This window comes from Ctenocephalides felis, unplaced genomic scaffold (assembly GCF_003426905.1).
Source record: "Ctenocephalides felis isolate EL2017-DRISC unplaced genomic scaffold, ASM342690v1 CF-g0.4_SCAFFOLD_01886, whole genome shotgun sequence".
Taxonomy (NCBI): domain Eukaryota; kingdom Metazoa; phylum Arthropoda; class Insecta; order Siphonaptera; family Pulicidae; genus Ctenocephalides; species Ctenocephalides felis.
The window spans coordinates 128,769,631-128,782,367 of record NW_020538040.1 but is presented as its reverse complement, the minus strand read 5'-3'; the positions used below and the strand labels follow the sequence as shown (position 1 = coordinate 128,782,367).

Genomic DNA, 12,737 nt, shown 5'->3' with positions numbered 1-12,737 from the left:
CCCGGACACACCGACCAGCTACGCCACAGTACCAACGCACCATCGCAGTACAATGGCCTTGGCGCTTACAAAAATCTTTGACTACTCTAGAGCTAACCAGACACTTTTCAAAAATCCGACTACAGATAACAGACGATACGCGATGCAACTCAAAAACAATATAGATATTGATGAGGATGATGCTATGAAACACTTCCTGAACGATATGACGCCATACAAAAGATTATAACGATACGATACGAATAAAACTGAAAAAAAAATAGGATAAAGAAGCTGTAGGAAAACACTGATGACCGACTATCAGAGGAAGACGTAACAAGCTGACAAAAATTATGTCTAACAAAATACATAAACACCCGAACGAATTTTGGAGGAACATGTTGAAAAAAAATTAGCACAGATCAGACAGCAAAAAGACCTCAAAAGACAACCTACACAAATACGAAAACAAAGCTCAAACACGTGGATTTGACTGAGACGAGATGTAAATGAAATTATACAAAATTCTGCCGAATAATACAAAACGTCGACTCACGCATGGACCTAACCACAGTTTTAGAAAACAAAAAAATAATTAACAGACTACCTAACAGAAAATCACAAGTTTCAGTTCTGCACATCATGGTCGACCAGGCATCGTGCCTTAAGGCGAATTGCTAGAACTTCCCGTACCAAAAAATTAAATTTTTTAAAAAAATTTTTTTTTAAACTTTGAAAAAATTAGATTTTTAAGAAATTTTAATTTTTTGAAATAAAAATATTTTTTTATTTTGAAATATTTTTAACCTTTTTTCAAAGCTATCGCCCTAAATATTGAAAATATCAAAGCGCCGCGTCGCTGTCCGAAACCCACAGAAATAAAAACAAAATTTATACGTATTATTAAAATCTCTATAAAATATCTGATAATTTGATGTGCATATATCTAATGATCATTTTTGATGTTTTTTGAAAGGCTAGTTCTGCCTTTGCTGAAAACTAATCAGCACGTCTCCTTATCAATAGAAATTGAACGTTTTTTGAATCATTGAAATCGGTTGAACCGTGTTCCCGAAATCGTCGACCAAAATTTGTATCCGAACACACACACACACACGCTCACACATACATCCATTTTTTTTAACAATAAGGTATGCCAAAATATTCAGAAACCAATTTACGATTTTTTGCTATCACTATAACTTACCCTACAGGAAGTTAAAAACGAAAATTGAACTTGTTCCTCTGTAAGCTTCAAATTTTTATACAATGTAATTTATTAATTGGAAAATTCAAAAATTAAACTGCCCGATCATTTCAACCTGCACAAGTACTTTCTAGATGAGCCGAAAGGTTTACTTTTGTGAACAAGATGTATGCGTTAAAATAAACTTTGACTTGTGAGGTAAAATTTACTCAAAGGGTGTGGGCGTGTTTCCTTATGTGTTTGTTTATAAGCGATTTTAAAAAGATGTGTAATGCCGGGCGATTCTGTCCAGCCTAAGCCCTTACTAGGCGAGGGAAAAGATACTTAGGCGGGAGCGCAAGTAAAATTAATCAATCAGGCATGACGTGAAAACTAATAGAATATGAGTAAATTATATTATGTAAAAATTTAACTAGTGGTATATGGTATCGTACCTTAAGGCAAATTGCTCGAACTTTCCGTACCGTAACGAAATGTTCGAGGAATATTAAATGTTTACAAATAGATTATTACTAGCAAACCCGACGAACTTCGTTTCGCCACCAGATGGTTTGTTTGTTTTTTTTTATAATTGATAAAGAAAAATTTGATCTTATACAACAGTAATGAATTTATTTTGATTACAAAAATGAAGCGTTTTTTAGTTGAATTTTTCTAAGTAAATAAAAGTGAATCCGCAAATTATCCGTTTCATTGAAGTGCTCTTTGGTAAACCACATTTTTTGTTTTTTGGTATGACGTTAACACAAACAAAGCGGATGGTTTTCCAACTCGTGAACAGGCAACGTATAACTGCCCATGTGCAAAACAATGATTTTTTAAATAATCTATTTGAAATTTATCCCGCAAACACTAAGCGATTGGCCTTGCGACTTGTTATTGCGAACGCAAGGCAAACTGGAAATTGCAATCGTTTGAAGTCAAACGGAAGACCAGTCATAATCATTGGTATGTCACCAAATCGCCAGCAATTTTTGATTGAATGGTGAAATTCAGTGCGTGTACATCATTATTCTTTGGGGCAAGAATTGCTCGTTGACTTAACCAAGCATAATTCTGATAATCTCACTAATGTCATTACTCGAATTTTCAATTACGGTGCGTGAAGTTCCAGCAGCTTGCATTAAGGCACGATGCCATGCACAACAAATTTTCTTAGCTATAAACCTTGCTGAGCCCGAGACCTTTCCAGCGAATGCAAAATTGTTGTAATCGGTGCGTGTTACAGCTGGAGTTATTTCGTCAGGAAAGAAAACCCGACTTATTTTTATATATATATAGAAGATAATCTATTTGTAATTATTTAAAACAATTGTTGATTATTTTTATTACTCGAATTTTTAATTACGGTGCATAAAGTTTCAGCAGCTTGCATTAAGGCACGATGCCATGCACCACTAATTTTCTTAGCTATAGCCCTTGCTGAGCCCGATACCTTTCCAACGAATGCAAAATTGTCGAAATCGGTTCGTGCGTTCTGGAGTTATTTCATCAGGAAGGAAAACTCGACTTATTTTTATATATATAGAAGAAGAAGATAAATATTGTAACATTGTCTAATATTTCTAAAAATTATATAAACAGAATTGCAAAGTCGAAATTATTTGTTTAAAGTATATCAGAACTTTAGTCAGAATTAAAATTAAAATCTGAATTATTTTTGATATACAAAAAAAAATCTTGTAAAAAAAATTGAAACAAAAATATTTTTACCAAAAGCAATTATTTTGTCAAAACAAGTAAAAAGTTTTTTGAATCATTCAAATCGGACGCTTAGTTCTCCCAAAAACTGCCATTTTTTGCACATTTAACTCTGTATCTTTGAAATGGCTAGACTTGCCTTTGCCAAAAACTAATAACCACTTCTCCCAATCATTACAAATTGAATGTTTTTAGATCATTCAAATCGGACACTCCGTTCTCTCAAACTCTCGACTTTTTTTCTGCACTCTTTGCTCTTTATCTCCGTAACTGCTGGACCTGCCTTTGTCAAAAACTAATCAGCACACCTCCCTATCAATAGGAATCAAATGTTTTTTTAACCATTCAAATCGGTTCCTTCGTGTGCCCGAAAACGTGGATGAAAAAATGCGGACACGCAAAACACACATACACATCCATTTTTTCTGAGGTATGCCAAAATGTTCAGAAACCTTCAAAACGTGAAGATGTGCAAAAAAATTTATTTTAGATTTTCAATCCATTACTATAACTACCCCACTAGTGCAGTAAACGGAGAGAGAAAAAGGGTATAACCTCTGAATTTTATTACTGTGCTCCGAATTGAATGAAATTTTGGAATTAGGTTCATCTTACCCTCAAGTTCAAAAATGAAAACAATTCGGGTTGCGTCATCACCCCCTGGGGGGTGACACCCCTTCTCAATTGTGAAATTACATTTTTTCAAAATCGATAGAAGAACTAATTATAAGAAAAAAATATCTTTTATAGTTTTTCAAAAAACCTAATACTTTTCAAGTTACTGGCCAATAAAGATTCATATATTTTTGGCGTTTTCTTCGTTTTTTGCAAATATCTCCTAAAATATACATTTTAACGAAAATCATGTAATAAACAAAATAATGTCAATAAAAATCTTAATAAATCGATATTACATAATGTGTTCTAGGAAAAGTATTAAGCAAGATTTGAAAGAGCAAAGTCGTTTTCTATTTCGTTCAAGATTTAATTGTTGTATTAAAAGCCATCTAGTGTCGAGGTTTTATACATTTTATGCATTTCGGTGAAATTGGGTTTTATTGTGCTTAACATAAGCTTTAAAATGAGTGATGTTACAAGTTTTTTGCGTGTAAAATGAGTGAGCTATCATGCAAATAAGAAGCATATACGAAGTTTTTTTCTTTTAAATCATATGGTTTAATGAGCGCCATTTCCACCAGAATTAAAGTAATTCACATTCCATCTAGAATTCACCTCATTATAGACATCTTGATGGATTCTAGCAGATTCACTACTTTAGTACAAACTATTTTCAGAAAACTCACGATTTTATAACAACTTTTTTTTCAAATTTTTTTAAAAATCAAAATTATTTTCATTATATCTCAAAAAGAATAAAAGATACGTATAAAAGCATATAGATAAAAATCAAAGGGATCTTTCTGGCTTATTTTTGTTTTTTATTATTATTCTTTCACACAAAAATTGACAGAGTTATGAATGTTTAAAGACTGCGCGGCCGCGCAAATTGGAAAAAAAAAATTTATAAAATCGTGAGTTTTGTGAAAATAGTTTGTACTAAAGTAGTGAATCTGCTAGAATCTATCTATTTTTTCATTTCCTTCTAAGTAAATTTTACATTTTATTGCAATTAATTAAATCAATTTTAACCATAATATCATTTTTAAATTAAAGCATTGCTCGCTCAGGTTTAATTCACGCCAGTTTGAAGACCTAACTGTAACTGTCAGTCGGAGTTCGGTGAGCACACGAGCGCCGCCGTGATGATTTGTAACACCAGCCGCGTCGCCTCAGTGTCCGTTCTGGTAACACTCAGGTCGGTCCGTGCCAGTCCTATACGTATTCAGTTGTTCTAGAAATGGCGTCGCGTGCGTGCTCACCCGAACGTGAGTCGCTAATAAAACGACGTAAATTTGACATTAGTGAAAAAGTAAGAGATCGGTGTGAAAATTCATCTTTCGTCAATTATTGTGGAGTTTGTGATGGCAGTCATGATCAGTGCAAAGGTAATTTTCTTAATGAAAAATGCAATTAAAAGTTTTCTTCAAGATGGCTGTCCGTAGCGCCCAACTCTCTTGAGCATTTCAAAATGTGTTACCACAATGCCAAAATTACGCACCCTTGACAGATGGGAAATTAATGGCGGACAAAGAATACATCTCAATAAATTTAAGTTTTTTATTTAAGTCTCCGAGTCCGGACATCGTTCTGTAATGTAACAAGTATGAAATAAATTTACTCACTTAATTTAATTTTACAATCGCACAGATTTACACACAGTCGGTACTACGAACTGCTCGTTGACAGATGAAACACTTAATGGCGGCTTTCTAAACATAAATAAACATGAATGAAAATATGGTATTGTTGTTACTTATCTTAAATATATGAAACGAATGTATTTTTATTTGGTTCTGTTTCATGTTATACCTCTTAATCCAATATTTACGTGTAAATTTTCAATTTTTTTTTCAAATATAAAAGAACACTACATAACTTTATTTTTTATAATATAGAACGTTCTTTACTAATTTTATTTACCTTTACAGATAAGGACTCGGTAGCGCCTTCCTAATCCTCAATTTTCATAAAACTATGTATCACTATTCAACTCTGATATACAGGCTAAACATAAATCATTTTCCACATTATTTCTATATTTGTGAAATAAATTTTGAAATAGTTAAATTGTGTTTGACTCTATTTCATATTATACTTTTTTTTTTCATATAAGGTAACAAATATTACAGTGCTTGGTTTACCTTTAAAAATGAAAGCGTTTTGGTTTATTACACCATTAGTATTGTTTACTATTATAAATAAATAATGATAGAATTATTCACATTAAATTCTCATTCAAAGTTCAATTTTGCACTTAATAAGAGTAATTATGAATGAATAATGTGTGCACTTAGGTTCATTTTGTTCTAAACAAAAATTTAAGGCTATACAGCTTTTTATTTGTTAATCAAAATAGTATTTTTTATATAAAAAAATTACTTACTATATTAATAATAAATGTAACATCGAGTAATTTTTTTTTCTAAATGAATATTTATATTTAATAAATAATTTTCGATTTGTTTTTTCCTATTGAGACTAAATCTCGTTTTCTATTCAAGTTTCTTTCTTATAAAGCAAGCAATACATTTTTTATATATTAGTTATCCAATAATTTCCTAAATTAATTGAATTTTCAATTCAAATTGCCTGAGGATTTTTTGTACATAAGTTTATTTTTGCCAGTCTTATTAAAAATATGAATCTAAATAATTTTGAAACCAAGTTTGATGATACACCTGTTTTAAAAGTTGTACTCTTTTCATATACTAGTTTGAAAACGCTTAATGTATTATCATAATACTTTCTTTTAAAACATTTTATTAACAAGGCTACCATTATTATTAATTTTACTCATTTTTTGACAGCTGAGAATCTATAGAAGTCTTGGAAATGACATGAATCTGCCTTTTTTGACTTTTTCGTGTCTAAAAATACAGCATTTTATTTAATTTATTAACTTAATCATTTTATAATGTAACATAATTTATGTAATTCAATCTAATTGTCAAATAATTTTAAATTGTATTTAAAATTTGTCAAGTATTTGAATAAATTGACATAACATTAAAATGTTATTTTAATTTTGACAGTGTATTTTTCATGCGTTTATGGTTTTCTATATTAATTTAGTAGATTAACTATAAACAAATGGGCAAAACTATCATTCATTCATATTTTAATGAATCAAATAGTTTTCTAAAAAACTAATTAGATAAAGTGTTTCTGTTCAATATGATTTTATTGATTTAATGATGTTAAAGAGCTAGTAATGAAGTTTATATTATTGAATGTCGAATTACTTCGTATTTGTTGAATTAGCCAGATATTAACAAGATTTTGAAATTGTGTTTAGTTCTGTGTTTATTTTTCTCCGATATTTAATATAGTGTGGTTTTGTTCAAATAATGATCGTTATTATTCATTATGAAACATTTACATATTAACAAATACATATACAATTTAACCCTTATCACTTGGCACTGATTTATAAATAACATACTAGCAATTCGGTGCCGCATTTTGACTAAAACATACCTCCTGCACACTTGATATCGTGCATGTTATGCAATTTGTTTGATATGAATTGAATATGATGGACATTGAAGAACATACATTTACAATGATATCTAAATTTGTTTTCTTCAGCATGTTATAGTTTAAAATAATTTCCAAATGGGGTTGATTCCAGTGGTTCTAATTTATTAGCGCGGTGACAGTTTTATCATCGCCAAGAAAAGTGCAATATATTGTACACACACACATATATATATATATATATATATATATATATATACGAGGTCTGTTCAAAAAGTACCCGGAATTTTCGTTTTTTCAAAAAAATATTTATTTATTCGTCTACATTAATGTGGTCCCCTTCAAAGTAGTCCCCCCCAGATATAATACACTTATGCCAGCGTTTTTTCCAATTTTCGAAGCACCCTTGATATTCACTTTTTGATATGTCCTTGAGCACTCTCAGCGATTTTCTTCAATCGAGGAAAACCGCCGTCCTTTCATGGGTCTCTTCAACTTTGGGAATAGGAAAAAGTCACACGGAGCCATATCTGGTGAATTTTTGCACTTTGCAACACTTTATTTCATTTTTTACGCAAAATTTAATACAAATTCTTTGACTTTTCAATTCTTCCATTGTAAAAATCGCCGAGCTCAGAAAAACACGTCGAACCTTAGCGACCACCACAGACAAAGTAAACAGTGAATATAGCTGAAAATTTCATCATACTTTAGGGGCATGTATACCAACACAATAAAAAAAAAATTTTGACAATCAGACACTCCGCGAAATTTAATTATTAGTAATTCCGGGTACTTTTTGAACAGACCTCGTATATATATATATATGTGTGTGTGTGTGTCTTTTGTCTTTTTTATTCGAAATGTTGCTTTACCGTTTTTAGAAAAAAAGATAATATAATAAAGGGTAAACCATACTTTAAAAATAAGTACTGGTAAATATTGAATACTGTCTTATCGCTGCATAAATTTATTCTAATATAAGAATGAGTAACCTTTTCAACTCACGGGCCGCATTTAATTATTAAAATTGTATGGCGGGCCGCACTTGTTAATAATGTACAGCTTGATATATATTAATAATTATTATATAGATATACTACTACTAAAAAATATTTCATAAATTAATGCAACAAGAAAAAAATACATCAATAATTAATTTATTGATGAAGAAAGTTGATGAAATAAATAAAATTCTACTTTAGAAATGCTTGGCGGGCTGCACAAAAATATTTGAAGGACCGCATGAAGCCCGCCGGCCGCGGTTTGCTCATCCTTGATCTATTCTATTATTCTATTCGACGCTTCAAAACGAACTGAGTCATTGTGTATACAAAACTACCGAATGCCGAGGAGATAGACGAGCGCGCAGACAGGCTTACGTTGTCCCTTCAGGGGAGACAGCCGAGTGGAAAGAGTTAAAAATGAATGTTTTAATAATATCAATATATCCGAATGGATATTTTTTAATATAGAAATAAATGATAGAATTAACATCTTAATAAGTAATTCAAATATCAGTAACCAGATGTTACAATTTCTAATATCTGTATACACTTTTTTTCATTTAAATACCTAAATATAAATATTTAAATATTAAATCGATATTTTTTGATACATTAAAGATAAATGTTATTACATTTTAATTTTTTGAACTTCTTGGCTTTTAAATGCTTCCGCTTTCTGTGCTTCGAATTTCAGTTTCTTCCTGTATTTTCTCTTCTTGTGCAAATTGTTATGGCAACGCTATGTTTCGGTCTAACCTAAAAAACTCAAAAGCGCCAAAAAATAGAATGTTATTATAACTGCATCTTTCTTAATATGTCATGATAACACATACGTGAAGTTAGATTTTATGTGTAAAACACTTGATCGCACAGCAAATACATAGCATTTTGACAGTTTTTACTACCAATTTATATGAAGAAAGGAGCGTAACATAGAGTTTCCATAATAATGATATGTTACAATCTATTTTATCCGAAAATTTGACCCCTTAGTTTATATGCGGACGTGCATGCTAAATTGCCACCCGAAGCGAACTTGTATTTGGGTCGCTTTACAGACAAGCTGCGACTTCTCGAGCGTACCTCAATTCAATACCTGATGTCAGTGCTTCCGGTTACCAGTCAATTTAGTTGAACCATTTTGTCATTTCCAAATATTCGTTTTCCAATCCCTACCATTTATACAAACAAATTATGAAATATCTATACTGTTCAATTAAATTATTTTATATTTTACCGCAGATAAAAAATTCTATACGCACTTACCATCGGTGCTTGCATTTTCGTAATGAGAAAGTAAATTATTGTAAATCGAGAGATTTGCGACAGTTTGTTATTTAATTTTGTTTTAAAATAAATATTCGCGTTCGAAAGCCAATTTTTACAGATGGCCTACTATTCATTTGTTTTGAGTAAACCTTGTCAAATATACTTGACAAACAAAAACAAATATTTACAAATATCTATTTTTCTAATCGAAATATTTTACTAATAAATAATAATAATATTTTTATATTTCTGCAAATATTTCTACCAAATTTTGATTTGGTATTTATTTGATATTTATTTTTGTGTAATAATGGGTATATATACAAGTAAGTACTTTTTTAAAGTTATACTTTTAATTTGACTTGCAAACGTTTGCGTTACATTGTATCATTATCAAATTAAGGGAACAGTCACGACTGTAATTTAGAAAGGTCATTCAAATTGAGACTAAGCAAGTGAATGTGACTTCTTACGTTAAAAAGTATAACTTTTTTCGCGCGGAGGGACTCCATACACTATTATTATTATTATAATTATAAAGTTTTATATGATTCAATTCGTTTTAGCTTTGAGACAATCGTAATAGAAGAATGTTATTGTTTTGTGTAAATCAATTTATTTATTGTTTACCTTTTTCTCTGAAATAATTTATTATATGTAGGTCTGATATGAACTTAAGTTTTTAGGTCTGATATGAACTTAAGTTTTAAGTTACATGAGATTTACAGATGAGTTGATTGTATCGTATAAATTCGTCTCAGTATTATTACTTATAATTACAATAATATTATCTTTTGAAATGATAAAAGAAAGAAAGTCGTCTTTATTGCTTGTATAAGATTTATCTTGACCAGCAATTTAATTTTATTTAACTTGAACAGCAATTGACTCCTGAAGAATTATTTGAATTAGTTATTGAAATTGTGAGTAGTTATTGAATTAGGTTTAGTACTATATTTTCTACAACATTTGCATATCTTTTCGGCCGCAACAAAAAATTATATTTATCTGCATGTTTTGAAGGTTTCGCATCGTTCTCGAAAGATTCAGACAGAATGTAATTCTGTAAGTGCGTCTCCATTCCTGTTTATTTCAAAATATTTAAGACGTAATTTGTGAATAACATATATTATATAAAAGGTATCTAAAAATTTTCTCGTGTTTAACTTTGACTATTGCAAGTTTCCAAGATTACCAGTCACTCAATGATTGTTTTGAATTTTGCGATACATTGATAAATCTTGTATATGCTTACATTCATACTCTTCTCTTATCTATGCTTACATTTATATAAACTTTCAGGCGAATCGGAGTTCAACTGTGACTCTGGTTTTACTGATGTCCCTCACATGCGAGATTCCGCAGAGTTCATTCAGTCTTCAGACAATCACAGCTATTCAGGAGAAGATAATTCCGACGATGCCTCCAGTGACAACTCAAACTTATCCAATATATCTGGTATGAACTGGAAACCCATGGCTGGATCCCTGAACTGGGTAAGTTGAAATTGTGTGAAATCGTCACATCGGAAATCTAATTTTTAACATATATGCAGATACAAAAAAAGATGATAACTGGAGCAAATCCTAGAGATGTCTTGAATCAATTGTCGCTAACTACTGATAAAGATTTGTCTAATATTGACGACATGAGTCTTTGGCGAATATTGATCAACATGTTCTCGGAACCTCCTAGGAGGGAGAAGTTGAGCAAAGTAAACACACTGGAAGACGTTATCGGACTTCTCAAATCATCCAAAAATATAATTGTCTTGACAGGTAGTAAAAAGAAAAAAAATCGTAATTTAGAATAAACGACATTTGATTGCGGCTTTTTATTATAAATGTGTCAATTTTGTTTTATTCCAGGTGCTGGTGTATCAGTATCCTGTGGTATTCCCGATTTTCGTTCCCGCGATGGAATCTATGCCAGATTAGCTGTTGATTTTCCAAATCTTCCAGATCCACATTCCATGTTTGATATAAATTACTTCTTTAAAGATCCCAGACCATTTTATAAATTTGCCAGAGAAATTTATCCAGGACAATTTAAACCTTCACCATGTCACCGCTTCATCAAACTTTTAGAAAAGCACAATAAACTTCTTAGAAACTATACACAAAACATAGATACTTTAGAACAAATAGCAGGGATAAAAAATGTCATTGAATGCCATGGATCATTTGCTACTGCCAGTTGCACACGTTGTAAAACAAAAGTTACAGCAGATGATATAAGGGAAGATATATTTAAACAAAGAATTCCATTCTGCAAATTATGCCAGTTTTCTGACACAATGACCACGGATGATAATCTTGATGATCCATCACATTCAGGTAAACTTTAAAATTTTATATATGAAGCATATAGATCTATCTGCAATTATATAATTATTGAAGTTTGGGAAAATTTGGACATAGTTAACTTCTTGATGGATAAACTTGTTTTCTTCAGATAATCTGATTTGATAAATTTTATGTATTTTCGTTTCTTTAAGTCCTTGTTAATTGTTTAATACCAAAATTGAAAAAGATATGTGTGGAAATGCTTTTTTTCTGTATAGTGAAGGCGAAATACTTTTACATGTGCTGGGCTTAGATGTTTCTCCTGGCTATGTTCGATTTAATAATAATAATAATACCGACAATACTCCATTTAGCTACTGCTCATTTAAGTCTATGAGGGCTTTTCTTGCAAATATGCTGGAAGCGTTCCAAGTTATCCTCAATATTGTCAGCACTTTCAATAGACAATTTGTTGTAATTCTCTTTATAAACGCCATCTTTACATTATCACGTTGCGCACTAAACTGTGGTCACTCAAAAAAACATGATTTGCATTTTCAATGTCTCCTGAATAAGACTATTTAAAAACCATTGAAAGATATCAGTTGGGAATCTTGCTAATTATTTAATAATTAATGTTTGATAAAGTTCATCAGAGCCATTTCTCTGTAAATAGCAGTTCAAAATTTTTTTTTACGATTTTGATGAAACTTTGTATGATGATAGAATATATGGTTTTAAAGAACTTCTTATGTAATAGTGGGCTCTGTAAAAAATTCCAAATTTTTTCTTCACAACTTTAAAAGTTGCTAAATCTTAATTCTTATTGATTAAGTTGATTATTTACACATATTGGCAAGTTTCGGCTCTCATTATTAAATTCACCCAGAATAGACGGTTTTAACTGTACGTATGAAACTTTTGAATATAGTTAAGTTTTTCAAATTCAAAATTTTCTATTACTGAATTGAAATATTCTTATTTTGAAACTTGTTTCACAATGTTTTTATGCAGTTGTAGAAATTTTAGCAAATTGCTTCCTTGTGTATATGTCACTTATCATTTCTGTTATATTATTGCACTGAATCGTTCCAATGAATGTACTAAAATTAAACTAACTAAAAATGTAATTTTCAGGAATAACAGAAAAAGGTATCATGAAACCTGACATAGTATTCTTTGGTGAAGGTT

At 30.6% G+C, this 12,737-nt stretch overlaps 1 protein-coding gene across 1 annotated transcript in view; it reads left to right on the top strand.

Moving 5' to 3' along the window:
• Positions 1-4,676: 4,676 nt before the first annotated feature.
• Positions 4,677-12,737, top strand: part of LOC113375882 (NAD-dependent protein deacetylase sirtuin-1) — a 17,184-nt gene continuing 9,123 nt past the window's right edge. Inside the window, exons 1-5 of the mRNA XM_026615829.1 lie at positions 4,677-4,893; positions 10,564-10,757; positions 10,817-11,039; positions 11,130-11,597; positions 12,684-12,734. Of these exons, the coding sequence (XP_026471614.1) occupies positions 4,746-4,893; positions 10,564-10,757; positions 10,817-11,039; positions 11,130-11,597; positions 12,684-12,734 (1,084 nt within the window). The 5' untranslated portion in view covers positions 4,677-4,745. The remainder of the gene's footprint in view (positions 4,894-10,563; positions 10,758-10,816; positions 11,040-11,129; positions 11,598-12,683; positions 12,735-12,737) is intronic.